The following is a 21,973-nucleotide window of genomic DNA, read 5'->3' as shown; positions in this document are numbered from 1 at the left end:
TGCTGGTCAGTGGACAGTGCTGTGATTGGAGGAAGGTTTTCAGACGGTATAAACCTCTTACAAACGACAGCGAGGAGAGGTCTTCAAGGGTAGTTCTTTATGAAGATATTTAAACCACAGCTGCGTTTGCAGCCTCGGCCTCTTCAGTACATTTCCTTTACCCCACGCCTCCAAAGCCAGTTAAATTGGGTTTTGACTCAGTTGCTACAGAAACGGATCGAGCTAGTGCACCGAACACACCAGCCTCCTAGCGGGTGACGAGAAGCCTCTTGTTTGGGAGATCTCAGAGTCAGGCAGGATCCCAAAGCCTGCATCCAACTGGAAACCCAGCACAGGGTACCCTCCACCTGCCAAAGTGAGCCTGCCGCCTGAGTTTACAGAGGACCTCCCCGCCAAGACAGGATGCCTTCCTTACCTCCATTATCTCGTTGTTTTTAATGAGAAGTGACTCTGGGCCCCCGTAGTAGAGATACTGCATGACCAGCTGGAAGAAAGGGCACAGTAAGCAAAGCGTCAGCAGCACACGGCACAATCATCTTAAAGCCTCACTAAAATCCATTTACTCCCCTAGCACCCCTCTTTTATAAAAAGCCCAAACCAATAATAATAACAGCTTCAATAACAACTGCCCCGGACACAGGGCCTCTCCAGTGATACAAATTTTCCATCATGTTATCTCATTTCCTCCAGGTTGGGCCATGGACTTGAAATACTGCTCCTTGATGGAAATCCTGGGGCTAATGGAATTTAAATTAGGCTGCCCCATGCCCCCATCAGACTCTGCCCGCACACAAGCCTTTCCAGCAAGGGGCGAAACAACCCGTCATTAGGCTGGAAGTCCTGTTTATGGAGTTGTTTTTCTTGGCAGCTGCCAACCTGCAAGAAGCAGGAATTCAAATGGCATCCACAGCCTCCAGGAGGCCCCATGTCCAGGTGCACCCTGGCTGCGTCTGGTTCTTGCCCCAGTGTGATGTTCAACAGTCTTGGGGGCAGGAAACTCAAAAGCAGCCTCATTTACTAAAATTCTTCTGTCAGCACGGGAGTGAAGTGAACAGGCCCCTGGGAGCCTCCTTCTGGGTTGGATTTGGCCTAACGTGGCCTATTTCAAGCCACAAATGAGGCTTTTCTTGTTTTATGGGGAAGGAGGCGGGCACTGGGAACAGTCCCCAGGGTCTGCTCAACCTTCCCTGCAGGGTACAGGAGCTCGAGGCTCTGCAGTCCCAAGCTGAGGTGTGAACCTCAGCTCGGCTGTGATGGTCAGTGGGAGCTTGGGGCACTTCCTTCGCTTCCCTGAATCTAAGTCTTGCCTGTAAGGTGAAGAGCTACCCAGAGGGGCAGCTGGAAGGATTGAGAGATGAGCAGGGTCCCTGGACCAGCAGCACCAGCATCACCTGGGTTCTCCTAAGAAATGCAAATTCTCGGGCCCCGCCCAAGGCTTGCAGAATCAGGAATTCTGGGGGCTGGTCCCAGGGATCTGCATTTTAACAAGCTTTCTGTGTTTTTACAAGCATCCCCGCCTTGCCAGCTGAAATTGGAGAACTGCTATAACTTAGAGCACTGGGCCTCCACCTTGGCTGCACATTGGGATAACAGGAGGAGGGCATAGACTTCAAAATGCTGATGCAAGGGCCCCGGCCAGATTGTGATCTCATTGGTCTGACTTATGGCCAGGATCTTGGGAGTTTCCTGCAGGGGAGTCTAACATGCAGCCCAGCGGAAGAACCTCCGGCTTCAAGCCTTCAAGAAATGGGAGCTGTTCTCATCCTTGTTCCCACTTACGAAGGGACCAAGTGCCTAGGCCTGGGCACCAGAGAGACTGGGTTTAAATCCTTGCTGTCACTAATTAGCACTTGGGGTACATCCCTTAAGGTCTCTGGGCCTCCATTTCTCCATCTCTGAAAATGGCAAGAATAATCCAGATCGGGGCAGGCAAGCAGAGGTTAGAGCCTCATTTATGGTTAGAGCCCCATAAAGGGTTTCTCCACCACCTTCCCCACCCCTAACCCTAAAACCAGTTAGCACTTTCATAGGAACTTTCAAACCCAGCTGCCACAGCCATTCCAGAAAGGGCTGAGGCCACTTCGCTCTCAGTAGAAAATGTGGTGACAGGTTGGACTGAGGAGCTAGGACAGGGAGAACCAAGCGCTTGGATGTCTGGGGGTGTGCCAACTCCCCAGTGCCACCTTGGGGCTCCAGCATCCTCTCTGTGCCCCCCACTCCAGTAGAATAGCTCCCCCAGGCTGGCCTTGGCTTTGGGGACCCGCTTCATCCCTTCTGCAATGCTTAGTCCAAAGGAACCTGTTCTCCAGGATCGTGTGCTTAGCAGGGTGGTGGGTGGATAATAAGTTATGGCTTAGAAAAACAACCCACTTAAAAATCACTGTGAAGCCCCAGATGCCGAGTCGGACGTTTCCTCACGTTGTCCTACTTGCTAATCTCTGTAGGAACCAGCAGCACGGAGGCGATGATCATCAACTTGTTAAAAATGGAGACAACGAGGCTCAGAGAAATGAGTGCCTTGCCCAGGGTTACGTGGGAAAGACCGTTTTGAAGGTTCAACTTAACCGAAGGAGTGCATTTCTAATGATGGAAATACGGGCCCCCTCAACAGGCTTTAGGGGCTCGTGTGAGGGCATGGTGTTTTCCTGGCAGCCTGCTGAACAGCGGGATCTGGGGTTACCTGGGTCAATGGTGGAGGGAAGAACCAGCGCCTGGTCTGCCTCCTCCCCACGTGGCTCTCATACTATGTGGTCCCAATGTGTCTTTTCGGTCTCCAATATTCCTTAAAACCCAGCCGATGGACTGATAATCACTTTCCCTCGATCATACCCCATGACTTCCCGCGTTTGTGCCTTCGTTTAGGATGTTGCTCCCCCTGGAACATATTCTCTCTCTCACCCACTAGATGAGGAAACTTGGGCTCAGAAAGATTGCGTGATTTGTGCAAGGCCACCCGAGGGAGCACCGCAGTTTAAACAGGGAAATGTGGCATTTAAGTCCTGGACTGCAGTTCTGTCCTGCACAGTCTAGGTCAGGACCTCCACCCATGACCTCAGCCAAGGCCGGCCTTGCCTCCTGCTTCTCCCTGCGTTGTCTCATCAACCCTCCCAGAACGTGAGACGGCGGAGGGATGGCCCGAGTCTTCCCCCTGTGTATACTCTTCCTCTCTGGAACTGAACCACAGGAAACAAGATCCTGTTCCGAATCCTATGAACTCCATCCCCAGGACACCCGCGTGGGCTTAGCAACCCTGGCTGATGGAGGATGGCACGGAGGGACCGCGCCCTCCCCTGCAGGCCTGCCCTGTGCGGATGTAAGCAGCCCACCAGGCTTCCTGCTCCGGATGAGACTCTGAGCTCTAGACACAGGGCTGCAAAGCTGGCTCGGGTAGGGGGGAGTGGGGGGGTGAATTGTTATTAGCTCCAAAATTGGCCTTGTGGGGCAGGACTTATGAGTCAGACATGAAGGGAGGCAGAAAAGGGAAGAAAGCTGTTTCTCAGAGATGCCACATAAACCAACACCCATCGTCAGCGGCATAGACTTCGCCCAAATGGTAAGAGACATCGTCACGTCTTCTGGCCTTTGACGAAGAGACCTTCCTTTTCTACTTACGTTAGGTTTATGTTCGGTTCGGATCAATGTTGAGATGACACTGGATTCCTGATCATGCTAAGCTCAAGCACAGTTCTGGGACTTCACACCTGTCCCCACTTTCTTAAGCCCGAAGCTTTCCTATGGCTCATCGACTTCTCCTCAGCCTTCAGTATTTCAGCTAACACCTCGTCCAGGAAGCCTTCCGTAATTTCCCTGGTCTGAGCTGCCACAGCACATTGGCTCACCCCCTCTCTCCCTCACACCCCACGTTATACTATAATTAATTACTCAGAGTTGTCCTTTCTGGACTGTGAGTCCCCAGGAGAGGACTGTCCTTTATCCTGTGTCCCCATGTCCCAGCACGGTGTCAGTTACACAGTAGGTGCTCACGTAATACTGTAGGAATGACTAGACGGTAAATGGGAAAGGCGGTGTGAGGAGGGGCGGGGGCCCAGACTGCTGGAGGCTTACGATGCATCGCAGTGGCTAATTTGCAGGCCCATGACCAAAGGGAACCACCCGGGACCTGTGCTCACCACAGCGGTGTTTTGGGCCACTGCAGGGACTCACCTGAAAGATGGGGTACTTCACATAACCGATCTCTATGCAGGTGCTGTCGTTTGTGGGTTTGCTGGAGAGAAGCGCTTTGAACCTGAACAAGAACACACACACAAAAAACAGAGAACAAGGCTCACAAACGCATCCACGGCTAGCAAGAAGCTCGGCTCTTATCACCCCTGCGTGGCATGCGACAGTGACATAAACGTAGATTTCCTCGCTTAACTCTTCCTCTTGGTGTGATTCCGTAATCCATTTGAAGTTAACGCTCAAGTTAAAAAAAGAAAACAACAGCAACTTTATTTTTCAAGCAGGTGATAAGAAAAGAACGGATGCCTTTTAAACCCTTCCGCCTCGCAGGGCCCATCGCAAGGGCTGCCTCCTACGGTATTACTTGAGCACCTACTGTGTGCCATGGAGTCTTTCCCGAGCTCAGGCTTCACACCCTCCTCTGGTGCCCACCTCTCTCTCTCCTGGTCCTGTCCACCCTCCACCCGCACGACCTTTGCTCCAGGAGGGCAGGGACTTTCGCCGTTTCCGTCTCTGCTGCATCCTCAGAGCCAAGGCCAGTGTGGACGTGACCTTCTGTCTGGGGTTTCAGATGCACCTTCCCGCCACTGACTAAACTATATGCCCCTTGAGGGTAGAGACATTGTCATTGGAACACATGGATATTCAATACACTTGGGAATAAGCTCTCTGGGGTTTTTTTTAAGTTAAACTTTTAATGTTAAAATAATTATAGATTTACAGAAAAGTTTCAAAGATACTACAGAGAGTTCTCGTTTACCCTCCCTGCATCTTCTCCCACTGCTAACATCCCACAAAGCTGTAGGACCTTTGTCAAAACTGAGAAATTAACATCGACATAATATTGGTCTGGTTTTTCTACGGTGTTGCAACTGGGAACTATGCAAGGGACAGTGGATTATTCGTGTGGTGGCAAAGCGGACATCTGGGGTTTGTAGTTTGTTGGCTCGGGGTAGATGCCAGGATGCTTTTAGGATTCAGGGAGTGCTGATCACACTCATTCCTTAGCAAACTTCCTGGACGTGGATTCCGCCCCTGGGTTCCCAGGGCCCTCACCCTCGCTGGCCCTGGTCGCCTGCCTCTTCCTCATTTCGGCGTCATTCTCTCCTTCACCCGGCTTCCCTGATCCTATTCAGGTCCTTGCATCACGTGGTTCTAAAGGGTCAACCCCCATCCCGTCCCAAATCGAAAGGAGACAGGGCAGTGGCCGGGCTGGCAGGGGGCTGTTATACTGCTGTCAATTCCACAGTTAAGGAAAAGTGAGTTTCAGGACCTGTGTGTTTCAGTGGCTCACACTCAAGTTCCCCAGTATTTGGACAGCAGGCCTGTCATGTCTGCCGTGCGTGAGGTTTCGGGTTGTTCGCTGCACCAGGCACCTGGCCGAGGGAGCTAAGATCCGGTCTGTGAACTCACCGAGCCCCACCTCACAAGTGCTCCACCTGCCTAGGAGAACGAGCACCTTGTCGAAGTCACACAACGGTGCTGCCGTTTATGCTGGTGGCTGCCCCGTACATCTTCTCTCATTGTAGGCAAAAAGCATAACATAAAGTTTGCCATCCTAAACTATTTTTAAGTTTAATGTTTAGTATATTCGCATTGTCGTGCAACCAATCTTTAGAACTGACTCTGTGCCCATTGATCAATAAATCCGCATTCCCTACCCTCTGCTTGCCCTGGTCGGCTCTCCCGCCCTCCCTGCCTCCATTCTCCACACCCCGGAGCCCCTGGCGACCACCATTCTACTTTCTGCCTCTACGAATCCGTCTATTCATACAAACGGAATCATACAGTATTTGTCTTTTTGCGACTGGCTCATGTCACTTTGAGTAACGTCCCCAAGGCTCATTCATGTCGTAGCACGTACCCGAATTGCCTTTCTTTTTAAGGCTGAATAACATACATGTATACTACACTGCATTGACCCATTCGTCCGCTGACGGCCACCCGGGCTGGTTCTACCTTTCAGCCACTGTGAATGATGTGGCTATGGACATGATGTATGCATGCCTTGTATTCTTGAATCCTTGATTTTGAGAAGATAATCTGCCAGTCTAGTGAAGATACCACCAAAACTGAACTTCAGAGAACAGTAATAGCAACAGCCTCACTCATAACTCAGCTGCTTTCCCAAGTGATGACACGTACCTTGGAGAGGCTGTAAATAACAGCACTCGGTGAGCATAAAACGGTCTTCCTTCTACCAGAAAGGTGACGTCGGACATTTCTTTATTGTTGAGAAAATGAGGGTCTAGAGTCAGATAGGGGAAAAAGGTAGCTTTAGTAAAGAGAAAGGTGAAGTTCGGATTCCTCTTTTGGAAAGTGCCACTAAGAGACAGTGACCCAACAGGAGCCAGAATTAATCAAAGGAACACTCAACTCACTAAAATTCAGTTGTTCATAGGAACTCGTCATAGTTTATTTGTGATTAAAAGTAACATTTCCCCACAGAAGACTCACCCAGAGCCTGAATCCAGATGACTTTCAGGTGTGAAAGGTAGACACCTGTCCTCCTTGTTTCTAATGTCACCCACCCACCTTCATCCGTCGCTCTTGGGCTCACCGTCCTCCCTGCCTGAGGGAACTGGTTGAGAAGAGCTGTCCCTTTGCTACTGTGTTCCAGGTAATCTGAAATCCAAGCCCTTCTTTCCCTGGGTCAATGGCAAATGAGCCATCCTCCCCTCCCCCCGTCCTCATCTCCAATAATAACAAAGATATAACTAGTACTTACTGACCACTTACGATGTGCCAGGCACCATGCAAGCTGGCCCTGACACACGTAAGCTCATTCAGTCCTGGGAGACAGGGACCGCTGTCAGGTGTTTAACTGAGACAGCCGAGACACAGGGACGTTATGGCGGCAGGTGGCGAAGCCAGGATCTGAACGCGAACATTCTGATCAGCGCTAGGAAACTCCCATGTGCCTGGTGGGGCCGCCTGGTAGGTCACCTATCCCGCCAGTTCAGGGTGGACCTTAATGAGTCTCTAAATTGAAGATTACTCAAGATCCTGAGTCTGAGGACCTACCACCAAATTCCTAGATTATGTAAAAAAGATAAAACTGTTCGTTGCCCAGTACCTCTCATCCCTGTAGCTGGCACCACCAAGCCAGGGATCCAAAGGCGACAGGACACCCTCCTCTCCTGGGTTCACCCCGATCTCGTCCACCATGCACACTGTCCTTTCTTCCTCCTCAGAGTTTCTCGAGTCCCCCACTTCTCTCCATTCTCTTTGCCACTGATGCCACGTGAGCTACATCATCTCTTGTCTGGGGGACTTGCAGGAGCCTCCATGGGTCTCTGCCTCTAATCTCAGTCTCCTCAATCCAAAGGTCCACCTCACCACAGAGTCATCCTTCCTCAAAACAGATCCGATCACACCCCTCCTCTGCTATAAGCCTTTCGATAGTTCTCCAGCACCCCCGGAATAGAGTCTAAACTTCTTAACAAGGCTCCTTGTGAAGGGCGCCTGCTGCCTTCTCCAGCTTCTCCCTCGTCACAGTCCCCTGTCAAACTGCATGTGTGCCTGGGCCGCGTGCAGCTGCTTTCAGTTCCCCACCGGTACTATGTGCTTTGTCACCTCCTGGCCTCTGCACGTGCTGTTCCTTCGACCTAGAACACTTTTGCAAGCCCTTCCAAACCTGGCATACCCCCATGTGGTCTTCAAGCTTCAGCCCAGACACACCCTTAGCCCTGCCCGATTTCCCCGCCCATCCCGGGCTAAGCCAGCATCCTCTAGCGGAGTGTTCCTAGCGCTGGTACGGCCTCTGGTGTAGCCTCATCCCTACAGTGTACCCACTCTTTGTCTGCCTCTCCCTCTGGCCTGCGTGCTCTGGGAGGGCAGAGCCTTGCCTGTCATTCTCATGTCCTCTCCTCTGTGTCTAGCACAGAAAGATGGTAGACTATAGAGTAAGACCGTGGGCTCTGAAGCCAGAAATCTCAGCTGTGTGACCTTGGGCAAGTTATTGAACCACTTTGCGCCTCAGTTTCCCTTCTGTAGAATGGAAATGGTCATACGCATCACATACTTACATCGTAGAGTTGCAATGAGCATTGAATAAATTAATTTATGTAAAGCGCTTAGTAAATTGGCTAACATACTATCCCTAAATAAACATGGCCATTATAATAGATGCTCAATTAGTACTTTTTGAATGAATGAAAGAATGCCTTGACCCTTGCTTCAGAGTCTTGTTCTGTAGACTTTGAGCCTCTCAGGCCTGCCCTTCTTCTCTTGTTCTAATCCTTGGAATTCTAAGGCTTGGAGAAAAAAAAAAAAACCCAGGCCTTAAATTTGCTGGTGAAAGAAATCTCAGCAAGTTCAGGAGGAAAAAAAAGTGTTCTTTCCTTTCCTACAGCTACAGAAAAGCAGATTTTACACTGTGCCACTGAAATACCCCTTGCAAATATTTGCCGTCAGAGATTATTGCTATGTCGTGGGAATATAACCTTCAATCTCTGATGTCTATTAACTTGACTGGTCTTATTTGTTGCACTTATAATATTTTAATTAACACCTGTTTTCCATAAGGTGGAAATACTTGTGGTTTTGGTACATCCTGGTTTGCCCAGAGGAATGAGTGTAAAGAAAAACGGACAGCCTTAGACTCAGATACTAAGTTTTTCACTTAGCAAAAAGCTGTGTCATTTATAGTAACCAGTTATTTGTGACAGGAACAAAAATATTTTAAAAACAGTTCCGTGAATTCAGCCTTGTCATTCATTTAAACTAGCTCATAAGTTTCGAAAGTAGTGGTTTTGTTAAGGAGTAGAATTTTTAGATGCTTCCATTGCTCAAATGTTTCCCAGTCTTTATAGGACAAGGAACTAGGAAGTAGGAAAGTTCTCCAACCTTCATCAGAAAAGGAATCCTTTATCTTTAATATTTTATAACTCCCCAGGCAGCACGGAGACAGGCCCCTGCAACTGAAAGCTCATGTTTCGGGTTTCAAGGCAGCAGAGTATTTCTTTGCCTTTTTTTCCGGGCTGATCAATGGTGCCCAGCAGCCCCAGGATCCTCCAAACAAAATCAGCGCCTGATGGAAAGGTTTCTCCAGGAAAAGCCCAGAAGCTGGGACCGCAGGACCATGGAATTATGGCTCCGGGAGGACCGGGTCCAGGCCCCTGCTGCAGGCTCTGCAGAGCCTCCCTTTCTTCAGACGTGACAGAGGATGGTTACAGCACTGCCTCCTGGGGTGGCCTGAGGATTACTTGAGATAGGGCAGGTCAAGTGCCCGGCTCAATGCAAGTGTCCAAGAAGAACACAAAGTGATTATTGCTGCCCGTCTCCTCAGCAGGTAAGTTGCCCCTGTGTGTGTGTGTGTGTGTGTGTGTGTGTGTGTGTGTGTGTGTGTGTTGGGGGGGGGGATGTTCCTTGTTTTCCCATCCTCATTATTCCCTGAAGAAAGGCTCCATCAGAGGAACACTGCTGGCCGGTCGCTGTCCTCTGCTGGGTCCTCCTCAGGGAGGAAGAGGGATTTCTTAGAGGGGAGAATTTGAGGGAGAGCTGCCATGTGCAGCTCAGCCTCCCTTTAGAATCTACTTGCCTGCAGAAAAGTACCTGCCTGCAGGGCTGGGGAGGCCTTCTTGCAGTCACTGCCTGTACTGGGAGAAAGTCCCTCAGTTAAAGGAAGGAGGTGTTGGTGAGTCCTTTATCCATCCTCCTAAGGTATATTCTCCAGTTTTATCACTTCATAAAGGTGACATCCTGATCATCACCGGCTTGACTCCTGTATCTGTCTTGTTCGTTTCCGAACATCCCCCACCCTTCTTCTACGGCACCTGCTTCCTCCCTGTCCTCCGACCGCCACCAAAGGACAAGGCTGCTGAAGCACTCACCCAGGCGCGAGGTCTGTTTCCGTTTGATCTCGGTGAGCTTGGGGATGGGGTAGGGCCCGTAGCAGTGGGTGAAGATGACACACAGCTGCTGGCTGATGACTTCGTTCTGCAGAGAAGAAAGGACAGCTCACCTCACTGGGGGCCGTGCACGACCTCATCTAAGCTGTTGCCAGGAACACGTACCCCGCCCCTCCCGGTGCGAGAGGAGCCCACAAACTTACCACAGGTTCCGAGAAAAATTTCCCTGGACATCGCACATCCAGCCTGCCCTGGCGGGCCCTGGAGTTGCTGGCTCTGTTTGTCCATTTCTAACGGGCTCATTGGTGAAAGATTAAGTTGTAATTACATCCTTCTCTCTTACCCTAATCATTTCCTACTTATTGGAGAGCAGGTTTTTGCAACTCATCGAATGGAAATAAGCTTTTACCCCAAACATAACTTCTGGCGATACTCCAAACTAATTATCCTGAAGACGCCAGCAGGAAGCCCTTTTGATCCTGTGACCCAGTCGCCATTAGTACACACAAATGATCCTGATTCAGCTTTCTTGCGAATTTGATTCTGGTGCTGAGGCATTTCCAGATCAGGAGTGCTCAGCTGAATCACTTTCTCCAAAAAAGTGGGGAAAACAGTTTCGCCTCACAAAACTACAGCTGCCCCTGACTGCTCAGGGACAAAGGAGCCTGTTTCTGATTGAGCCAAGTTCTTCACGTTTTTGCCTCTTCTCCATGGGGCCTTGCTGTTGACGAATCTCCCTCCAACCACGGGTGAGCAGGAGGGAAGCCACGAGTCACAGCGTTTGGATGCTCTTTATTGGGCGAAGGGGGTTGAAACTTGGGGCTAAAATGGAGGGTTAGCTAGACATTTACAACATATTTTAAAAAGTAGGTTACAACACAGTTTGTAGCATGTATTTTTGGAAATAAAACCCTATATATATATTTGGATTGATAGGTATTTATAGAAAAAGGGAGAATAAAGTAGCTACCTTGGGTGGGATTATGTTTTCTTTTTTATCTACATTTTCTACAACAAACAAGTGTTGCCTTTGTAAAAAAAAAAATTTTTTTTTGATATTAAAAGATGGGTTTGGGACAACTCATGATGTTGGTGGTTCAAGCTATTTATGAATCTACTCATTTGTGCTCTCAAAGCAGAAGGATACAGCTCAGCACATGAAAAGAAAATCCAACCCTTTGATTAAAGCGAACGAGATCCCAAAAGTCACCTCGTCACTTCAGACGAGACCCACAGAGGTGCCTAAGGAAATGCAGCCATATTGGATGGAAGAGGGACTCTGCTTTCAAAGATGAGGCCTTTACAAACAAAAGGTGTTAAGTGCTCCTCTCACTTAACACGCCAAGGGAATGCCTGTCTCCTGGCTTCATGCAGTGGTTCTCAAAGTGTGGTCACCATACCAGCAGCATTGGCATCTCCTGGGAGCCTGTTAGGAATTGCTGATCCTCAGGCCCCATCCCAGACCTCCTGATTCAGAAATGCTGGGAGTGGGGCCCAGGAATCTGAATTTTCACAAGTTTCCTGGCGATTCTGATGCTCCCTTAGGTTTGGGAACCACCGGCTTCAGGTGTTGAAATTCTGTCTTGGGTTTGACCCCGGCCGGGGGCTGTAAATTCGTTCCTTCTGGTCTACAGCAGAGAGCACAGGAGTGCAGATTCCTACCCCAGGCCCATGGAATCGGCATCCACTGTAACACCTCTGCAGGTGACTCCCACGTACGTGAATGCCTGAGAAGCACTGTGTGGCAGGCAGAATTATGCCCTAATCCCCAGGACTGTATCATGAGAAATCCCACCTGTGAATATGTTCCCTTACAGGACAAAGGGGACTCTGAAGGAGTAACCGAAGTTAATTATTAGTTGACCTTAAAGAGGGTGATTCTCCTGGATTATCTGGGTAGGCCCAATGTAATCACATGGGCCCCTAAAATTAGAGGCGGAAGAATTCAGAAAAGATGAGGCATGCTGAACACCTGAAACTAATATTGTTTCGACAACTGTCATTGAAAAAAAAATCAGAAGCAGAAATGATGCAGGAGAGGAAGTCAGGGGGGTTGGAGGCTCGAGGACGTGGAGTGTTGTAGCTGGAAGACGGAGAAGGAGCCACACAGCGAGCTTCAGAGGGAAAGCAGATGGTAACCCTGGGATCCAAACGGGACGTCCGGCTGACGGTCCGCAGGGGAATGTGACTTCAGTCCTATAACCGCAAGGGACTGAATGCTGCCCAAACCTGAATGAGCTTGCGGGGAGAGTCCGCCCCAGAGCCTCCAGAAAGGATCCCAGCCCTGCTGCCACCTTGATTTTGGCCTTGTGAGAACAGTGCCCGGGCTTCTGACCCATGAGAACCGCGAGACCACAGGCGGCGTCTTCGGCCTCTAAGTTGTGGCGATTTGTTGCCGCAGCAACAGAACACTTAGTGTGACCAGCGTCGAGTCTGCCTCAGATGCACCACGTTTCGTCCCTGTGACCGCAGAATGCCAGACACACTGTGGGCACTCAGTGAGGTACGTGCGGATCCCACCAAAAGCCGAGGCCTCTGCTCCGCACGGTGCTCTGTGCACTTAGTGTGATGGATGGCGCTGGTCTCACGAGGACCCGGGTCTGTCTTGTGTGCGCCTGGCTGGTGAGTCAGCTCCGGTGTTATCCACTCAGGAAGAAGGAAAGAAAATCCATTTCCTGGACTTGGTCGCCTCTGAGAGGGGCCTGAGCAGACAGCGGACCCCTCTGTAGGGCTTTTTTTTTTTCTTGGAGGTGGTGGTTGTTTTAACAGGTACTTATGAAGCATCGAAAAGGTGTCCTGCTCCATGAAAGGAGCTGTCCCCAGGGCAGCTGAAGCGGGCAGGGCAAGAGCCCTCCTCTCCAGGGACTCGGGGCTCAACCTCGCTTCCTAACTTTCGTATGTCACCTGAGAAGGTAAAGACAAGGGCCGGCCATGTCTGCTCCCAAATGGGCAGTCCTCAAATACTCAGCCATTATCTGGGAGGCGCATAACTGCTCACTCCCAAGTGAGGGCTGCACACAGTGACTTGATTTCAAAGCGTACAGGCCGGAAAGAGGGGGAGAGGGAGAGTGAGCTCGCGGTGGAGAAACCTGACTAATGTTACCTCAGCCAGGTGATCAAGGCCACCATCCACAGTGGAATTCCTACTGATATAATGTAATGAACTCTTGATGCCATGTGATGAGAATGGCACTTTAGCTCTGGGGGACGAACCAAACCAGAGGCCCAGTCTAATCACGAGGAAAAACATCACATATTCCCCTAGAGAGCACCCTACAAAACTCCTCATTAGTCCTCCCCAGCACTGTCAAGGTCATCAAAGACAAAGAAAACCCGAGAAACTGTCTCGGCCAAGAGGAACCTGAGGAAGCATGACAACTGAATGTGCTCTAATGTCCTGGACGGGATCCTAGAGCAGAAAAAGACATTCCACGACGACGAAGGAAACAGGAATAAAGTATGGAATTTAGCTAACGATAATGTATCGGTTTGGTTCATGAATTATAACAAATGCTCCACAGGAATGTAAGATGTTAATAATAGGAGAAAGTGGGTGAAGGGTCTTCTGGGTACTTTCTGTGCTATCTTTGAAATGTTCCTGTAAATCTAAAACTTTTCCAGAAAATAAAGTCCATTATTTAAAATCTGCCCAGTGAGGAAATAGGATAATTACGATGAAAGCACTAGAAGTTCGGTGGCGGGGGAGAGAGAGGAAGGGTGGAGGGTCACGGTGAACACGGGCAGTTCCCTGGCCTTAATTCATTCGCTGCCCCCACCCCCGCCCTAAAGGTTTTGTGACTATGAACCTTTCCCCACGCACTAAACCACGCATCCATTCATCCGTTAATTATGTTTTCTACTATTTACTGAGCATCTCCTAAGTGCCAGGCACTGGCTAGCCCTGAGTGCCGGACACTGTGTATAGCCTTTCTGGTTGCTTCTCTTTCAGAGACCAGAGCCCTATGGGGAAAACTCCCCATTGTGTCTTTGAATTCACCTGTGTCCGCCAAAGTGTCTGCTCTGTGCCCTTCCCAGCACGCTTCCTCCAGGTGGCGGGACTGTTGGTATAATTCTCTGTGGTTACCCAGCACCCAAAACAAATCGGGACTCGAGAAACTGTCTCCTCTGAGGGTGAGTGATGCTGTAATCAGCATCAGTTAACAGCTCTAGTAGGTGAGGCCTGTTGGGTTAGAGGGTCAGTTTGGGGCAGTGAACGGGGGTGACCCTCTGGGTTCAGTTAGGTCTGGACCCAAACCTGAAGAGAGCAGAGTGGAATGAACCAGACTTGAGGCTCACTCCATTTGGGCAGCAGGGGTAGGGCCGGGGGGATGGGAGGGGGCTGTGCAGAGACAGAGACCCCTGTTCTCCTCTGAGCAGCATGTTTAAGCACAGTGCTTTTACATCACGGGGGCCACCAGCCTCATCCCTCAGGGGCGGCGGGGCAGGCTCTGCAGGCAGGCTCCGACCTGGGGGGCAGAGGGAGGTGTGGGCTGGTGAGGTGCTGGGTGCGGGGAGGTGGGTGGGAGTCTGGCCAGGCCGAGCACACAGCACGCAGCTAATGGATGTTCTCTTCCAAAGTGGGTTAAGAACACCTGCTTCGTGATGTCGTTATAAAGGTTAGAACGGACAATGCGTCATAATATACCATGACGTCGAACCAATGGGAAATGTTAATATTTGACCATTTTTGAACCCCCCCAAACAGGCCATCTCCCATAATTAAAATTAATCTCTATTTTCTGAGATTCTAAAATGTCATAGAATTACTGGCAGCTTTTAGGAGGAGAAAAAACTCACTGCAATAAACAGATACATCCATTTTTAAGACACATTTCAAATTGAGAAATGCAAAAAGGTGAAAAAAAGCTGCATTTCAGAACCGAGAGGATGTGGGATTCCTGCTGCTTTCCAGGGTCACTGGCAGTGAGTTCTTTGTCTCGATCCCTCTCAACAGCGATTCGTCCCTACAGATGGGCCCCTCCCTTGTGGAATAGGCTGGGCTGACCTGTGAGCCACCCGCGAGCCCCCCTCCGCTGGAGCACGCCTGGAAAAGGTTGAGGAGAAGGTGGAGGATGTGGGAAGGTTGTACGGCCCCCGAGGGATTCATGAGGTCAGTGTGAAGCCTCTCGTCTGTCACATCCGCCCCCCGGAGTTGTGTATAAGATGAAATTGAACACATGACCTTAAAGTGCTTTTACATCATCACCCATTTATTTTGACATGCACCTTCTATTCATGACAAGTGATGAGGGCTTTCCATTTGTGGCAGTAATATATGATTTAAGAAAATATGAAGTAAACAATGAGTGGACACATCCTTTAGGAATAAAAGGGAAGTCTCAGATGAAGGAAAACTAAGAGAATCTGTCACCAGGAGACCGACCATAAAGGAATGGCACAAGGAAGTTCTCTAAACAGAAAAGAAAGGACAAAAGGGAGAACTTTGGAACACCGGGAAGGAAGAAAGAACATGGTAAGCAAAAATACGGGCAAATATAACAGGTTTTCTTTTTCTTCTCGTGTTTCCTAATTATGTTTGATGGTTGACACAAAAATTATAACTACTACCTGATGTGGCTCTAAACGTATACGGATGAAATATTTAAAGACAGCTCTGTCATAAATGAGAGAAGGTAAAAGACCATAACGGGAAGTAAAGTTTCTATACTTCATTTGAACTGCTAAAATGATGACAGCAGTAGACGCTGATATTATGTGTATATATAATGTAATCCATCGGGCAACCACCACAAAAGCTACACAATGAGATACACTCGAAAACACTACAGACAAATGAAAATGGAATTTAAAAAAATGTTCAAGTAGTCCACGGGAAGGCAGGGGAAAGAAGAGAAACAAAAGACAGAGGGACCACACAGAAAACAAAAAAATAAGATGGCAGACTTAAGCCTTCAAGTATCAATAATTGAATAAAATATAAATGGTCTAAATGTTCCAATTAAAAGAGATTGGCAGAGTGGATGGAAAGCCCAACTACGTGCTATTTACGAGAAACTAACTTCAAATATAACGATGTAGGCAAGCCGAAAGTAAAAGGATGGAAAAAAATATCAAACATTAATCAAAGGAAAGCAGGAGTGGCTATATTAATATTAGATTAAGGAGAGTTCAGAGCAAAGAAAATTAGCAGAAGCAGAGAGGGGCATTACTTAATGACAAAAAGGTTAAGACTCCAAACAACAGAGCTGAAAAACATGTCAATCAAAACCCGATAGAACTGAAAGGGGAAATTGACAAATCCACAATTATAGTTGGACTTATAACATCCCTCTCTCAACTGATAGAGTAACTAGACGGAAACATCTATAGGGTATAGAACTCAATAGCAGCATCGACCGAGAGGATCTTATTGACAATTACAGAACACGCCACTCAACGAGAGCAGAAAGCACATCTTTTCAAGTGTCCCTCGAAACGACATCAAGACAGACCATATCCTGGACCATACGAAAAAAAAAAAATCTCAAAAATTTAAAAGGATTTACAAGGAAATAATGTAGAATGTGTTCCCTGGCCACAATGGAATCAAACTGGAAATCAATAACAGATAACAGAAAAACCTCCAAACACTCGGAAATGGAATAACACCGTTTTAAATAATCTATAAGTCCAAAAGGAAGTTTCAAGGGAAATAAAAGACACACTGAACGGAATGAAAACAAAACAATCCGATCTGTGGGACGTGGCTGGCTAGCGTCGAGCTGAGAAGGATATGTATCGTATCAAATGCATAAAAAAAAAAAAAAAAAGGAAACATTTCAAATCAATAGTCTACGCTTCCCTCTCAAGCGCCTGGGAAAAGAAAAGCAAAAGAAACCCACAGGAGCCGGCCACAGGAGGACGACCCTTGCCTGGGGAGCGCCTGACCTCACACTACAGCCCCGGGGGATTTATTTATCACCTCTTTTTTTATCTTATGCCAGGTAGACGTGATGTGCAATGCCACCTTTCACCAGTAGGGTCCGCCATTGAACCCCGAATAAGAGCAAAGGGGACTTTTGAACACACCCTTCTCCCCAGACTGCCCCTTCCTACAAGGAGCTACCGCTTGCTCCATCTCTGGCTCCCGTCACCTTCCATGATCAGAACAGCTGCCAGGGAGCAGGCTGTAGCCCACACGTCCTGGCAAAGGCCCCTCCCTTCTTCCCCGCCCCCAGCTGCTGCTGTCAGGGCTGTGGAGTATTATTATCTCCCCAGCTTTCGTGCAAGTTCCCTGGGTTAGACGTTATCTTTCTACTTTGTCCCATGGGCCCAAGTGCTTCGGAACATAACATGTGCCCCCCAACACACACGCGCCCCCCATGACTGCACGGGCAGCTTTAGCCAGCAGGCCGTGACCTCAGGGATCTGGCTAAGGGACCACCGAGGTTTTGAACTCCAGCCTTGTTCTCTGCCAGTGCCCACGGTGGTATCGAACCCCTCGTACGTACCTTGCTCGCTTTCAAGATCTCAAACATCAGGGGCAGGCCCTGGGTGACGAGCTCCTCCGTGTACTCTTCCTCCTGGATGGTCTTAAATTCCTTTAACAGGCACTGGATGAGGGGCCTGCGGTGCTGCTGGAAGGCAATCCGCAAAGACTCCAACCACGTGTGCAGGGTCCACGGGACACCTGGGGGGGGGGCGGGGCGGGGCGGGGAGGAGAGGGCAAGGCAGAAAACAACCAGAAGAGAAGGCGTGTTTTTCTGCAGAGCTTGGCCTTTCCCCAGAACATTAGCGAATTATGAGACCGAGAGACAGACTTGGGATGAATAGAGCCAGTGTTGGTTTTTTCCCCCTAAAGACTTGCAGAAATTGAAATTAAAGGTCATAATTCAATTCCCCTAACTATGGGTGTCCATTTCCGCATGCAACTCATGTTATTAGGGGCTGCGTTTTACAACGTATAATTATGGTGTGGAATATTGGAATTACCATGACTTATACCTATTACACACTTCTGAGTGCTGACTTCATTCGTCTACAGCCCCTCTGCTTTCTGGGCACGGAGGAGCTCAGGCAGGGGCAGAGTCTTGCCCAGGACTGGACGGCACATCCCACATCCGTGCCCAGGTGAGAGCGGAGAGCCCCGAGCCGGTGACAGCCAGCCACGGGTGGGCTTCACCATCGACTGCGCTGCCTGGGACTGATATTTACGTCTGAATAAGGAGAAGGGGGAGGCTATTGCTGCTGCTGAAACAACCTTTCCATCTGCAGGCACCTCATCAGGGCGTCCTGCTTTAACTGAAACCCCTCCAACAGCCGACTGCTGTGACGCGCTTCTCCCCTCTCATGGCGAGGCAGACAAGAGATCACGCTCATCTCGCTACTGTGTATAACAAGCCGACCAGTCAGTCTCAAGTTGTATCGTCATGCTAAACAGGCTCTCGGGACACTGGCATAGACGTCCCACATACTAGACAGCCACTCCGGGGGAGGCCCATTTCCAGAACGGCGTCAGGAGGCCCCTTCTCAGGCGCTCAGTCTACCTCGACCTGCCGCCCCCTGCGTTACGAGCTAGGCGAGGTCCCACTGTTCCCACGTGGGGACTGATGCCATTAATGAAGGCCGGGTTAGCCTGGTCCCCGCACGCTCGCTTGGAGGAGGTGGCTCTGAGCTAGCTCAGTCGAGGACGAGCCACCTTGAACATTTCTTGGGAGTGGCTTTGCCCCCAGAAGCTGAGTGGGTGAACCCCACCGCAGCTTCACGCATTCGGGTGCCCTGAGCAGTGATTCCCCAACCGCTGGGAACCACCTGGGATGGTTGTTAAACATAAAGATTTCCGGCCTTTGTCCATCCAGACCCTCGGCAGCAGAGCCTCTGGGTGTAGGGCCTGGCAATCTGTATTCACACAAGCTCCCAGGTGATTCGAATTCCTGACTTCCTAGGGTCCAGAGTCTGGGAATCATGGGAAGTGACCTGAGGTTGGGTCTTTGGGGCTGGTAGGGTGCTGTGGGCCCACGTGGTGTGTGTGTGTGTGTGTGTGTGTGTGTGTGTGTGTGTGTGTGCGCGCGCACGTATGTATAGGAGACAGTGAGAGAGAGAGACCTAGAGCCGGGCAGGGGTGCCGTGCCCAGCGGCAGACGGCGCCCAGACTGACCTATGCTCCTGATATCAATTGTGACATCCACGTAGCCATGCTCAGCGCTGTGATACATGGCCTCTCTCAGGGCTCTCAGTTTGGCTTTGCTGTTGCGGCTGGCACACAGGGGGGGCGGGGCTGTCTCTGCCAGGTCCGTCCCCTCAGCCAGAATCTCCTCCAGGGACAGGATGTCACTCTTCTCCTTCTCTGGCTGAGCAAGCAGTTTGCGGAACACATTCCTGTCAATCATAAACCCAGAGAGGAAGACACTCAGAGATGGAAGGGCTTCGCTGGGGCGGGGGAAGCTGGGGACGAGTCCCTGGGGACAAGGGAATGATGGGAACAGCTCCGGGATGGAGGTTTCACAGCCTCGACCGCAGGCACTGTGTTTTGGGAAGGGAGGAGACGGCGGGGGCACAACTGGCCGAGTCTCCTCAAGGACAAGTGGGAGCTAAGTGTTTTCCTCAAGTATCTAGAAGGCTCTGGAACTCTGCCCTTTTAACCCCTGTAAAACGGGGGAACTGGCTGTACTTGGGGTTACGTGTAGTAAAACCTGATGGTGTCGATCCTGAAGGAATGGTAGAAGGGAAGTCACCAAACGTGAGGGGTTTTATTATTTTTTAAATGAATTCTTCTCATGTCACTTCTGAAGTCCCTGCGAGGTGAGCGCTGGCCAGGAAAGGACAAAATGAGCCAGTCAGAGTGGCCGTGTGCTGCGTGAAGTGGGCTCGCACAGGAAGCTGGCCGTGAAGGCCACGCGGGCCAGGCTGGGGCCTGGACTGCCTCTGGGCCCCACATCCAGAGATGCAGCGGGTCTGGGGTAGGCCTGGGAATCTGCATTTTTAACAAGCACCACTGGGGACCTCGTGGCTCCGGCCCGTCCTAGCCTACCTGTGTCCGTGGGCGGCAGCCTGGCTGAAAGAGTTCATATCACCCTGGGGGCTTGTAGAAATTCCATTCCTGTACATGGTTCCTATCAGGGGGTCCGCGCCACGCTCCAACAGCAAACTAACCAGCTCAAAATTGCCTGCAAGCCCAGAGAAGGGGGTTTTATAAGCGAACAAAGCAAAGATACAGTCGCAGACACATCGAGGGCCAGGGTGCCGGGGCCCCTTGGCTGGGGCCACGGTCAGTAGCTCTTACCCACGGCGGCTGCGAGCTGCAGGGGCGTTTCTGAATAGTTCTCTTCGCCGTGCTCGACGGAGCCTTCCACCTTGGCCCCAGCATCCAGGAGGAGCTGTGGAGGAAGAGTGGCCATTGAGGTGTTTAAAGGACGTGCACGGTGAGGAGGTGTCCGAAAAAAGGTGGTGGAAATTGGAGCAATTCTAGTGTCCCTGCTCTCTCTCCGGGTCAGTGACCACGTGCTCAGGGAGGGGAGAGCCATGGCGCCTCCAGGGTGAACCGAGAGCCTCCTGTCTTCTAGAGCCTGCGGCTACTCAAAGCGTGGTCCACGGACCAGCACCGTCCGTGTTACCTGGGAGCTCACTGGGCATGCTGGCTCTCAGGCCCCACCCCAGACCCACTGAATGAGAGTCTGCATTTTGACAAGACCTCCAGGAGATCTGCACAGATGTTAACATTCTAGAAGCACCGAGCTAGAGGCCATGGCACCAGAGTGCTGGAAGACTCCCTCTTTGGGTCGGAGCGCATTAGCGTGGTATCTCAGGCCTACAGAATCAGGCGTTCTGAAGGACTTTTGGGAGCAGCTGGGCCAACCAGGGCAAGAATCCCTTCTAGAACACTTTAAATAGCTCTCAGAACAGTTCAGCAAATGCTGAGTTTCCTAGCCACCAGGATCAATGAATAAAGTGGCAGAGTGAGCCTGTAAAAATTTTGCTTTATAGGACTCCATTCTGTGTATCTGGGCTTCTTAAAAATTGAGATTCTGTCCATGCCAGATCCTCACTCACAGTGAATGTGCTGTCGCAGATGTGAAATGGGATGGGGGGTGGGGGGAATCTGATTTCTTTATGACCCATCTGGGGCTCCCCGAGGGCACAGCAGGAAGGGGCTGCCTACTTGGCATTCCATGACATGTGCACCTGCAGCAGAGAGGTGGTCTGACTTCTGTTTGGTTTGTTTGGCCGCCCACTGCTCTGATTCCTGATTGAAAAGCTGGGGATGCCACTGCATGCTAAGGGATGGCATCTGTCTGTACCCGGCCACCCTCCAACCCCTTCTTAGATCCCTCCCCAAGGAAGGGTCTGGGAAGGATGTTCTACAGACAGAAGCCAGGTCTCACTGTGACACATCACACATTCAGCTTCTGGAAACATGACTGTGGATCTGTCTTCAGAATTCCCATGACCTAGGAAACAATCAAGGATTCCAGCATTGCCCGGTGGTCCCTGTAACACTGTTCCCTGCTCTGCATGATCCTCAGAGGCCTGGACCACATAAGAGGATGTGAGTTCTCGAGGTACCCGAAGCTCAGCACTCACTGGGGGCTCAGGTGTGGTCGCGGACCTGGATGCTGATCTCTCTTTTCCGGTGAAGTGAAGACCACGTTTAAGATCTAGAATGTACCGGATGGCTATTCACCGAACACCAACTCTATAACAGCCAGAAAAGGTGCAAGCGATACACATTTATGTGCCCAAAGGACCTCGGATGAGGATATTCTCAAGAACTGGGATCCAAGCAAGTGTCTTTAGGAACCGTTGCCTTAGTGACTTGGATGCTTCTTTCCACTGCTTGGAAACCACTAGACTCTACACAAACACTGGGGTCACACCTAAGGGGGAGGTTCTAAGGTCTCACACCAGCCAAGTTTTATGTTCACGTTATGACAAATAAAATGAACCAGTCCACAAAACCACAGCTCAGGCCCCACCCCCGAGCAACCAGGAACGATTCTGTA

General features: G+C 50.3%; 1 protein-coding gene across 3 annotated transcripts in view; it reads right to left on the bottom strand.

Moving 5' to 3' along the window:
- Window positions 1-21,973, bottom strand: part of BTBD11 (BTB domain containing 11) — a 256,972-nt gene that overhangs the window by 10,370 nt on the left and 224,629 nt on the right. For all 3 annotated transcript variants that reach the window (XM_016148053.2, XM_016148052.2, XM_016148062.2), the window contains 8 exons: window positions 20,257-20,350; window positions 20,005-20,140; window positions 19,132-19,352; window positions 17,486-17,664; window positions 10,017-10,122; window positions 6,328-6,430; window positions 4,165-4,246; window positions 416-484 (listed from right to left, as the gene is read on the bottom strand). In XM_016148053.2, the coding sequence (XP_016003539.1) occupies window positions 416-484; window positions 4,165-4,246; window positions 6,328-6,430; window positions 10,017-10,122; window positions 17,486-17,664; window positions 19,132-19,352; window positions 20,005-20,140; window positions 20,257-20,350 (990 nt within the window). The remainder of the gene's footprint in view (window positions 1-415; window positions 485-4,164; window positions 4,247-6,327; window positions 6,431-10,016; window positions 10,123-17,485; window positions 17,665-19,131; window positions 19,353-20,004; window positions 20,141-20,256; window positions 20,351-21,973) is intronic.

The sequence above is a fragment of the Rousettus aegyptiacus genome, unplaced genomic scaffold, assembly GCF_014176215.1.
Source record: "Rousettus aegyptiacus isolate mRouAeg1 unplaced genomic scaffold, mRouAeg1.p scaffold_m13_p_2, whole genome shotgun sequence".
In the NCBI taxonomy this organism is placed as follows: Eukaryota; Metazoa; Chordata; class Mammalia; order Chiroptera; family Pteropodidae; genus Rousettus; species Rousettus aegyptiacus.
Note: the sequence above shows the minus strand (reverse complement) of the source record. Positions and strands in the feature narration are given on the sequence as shown.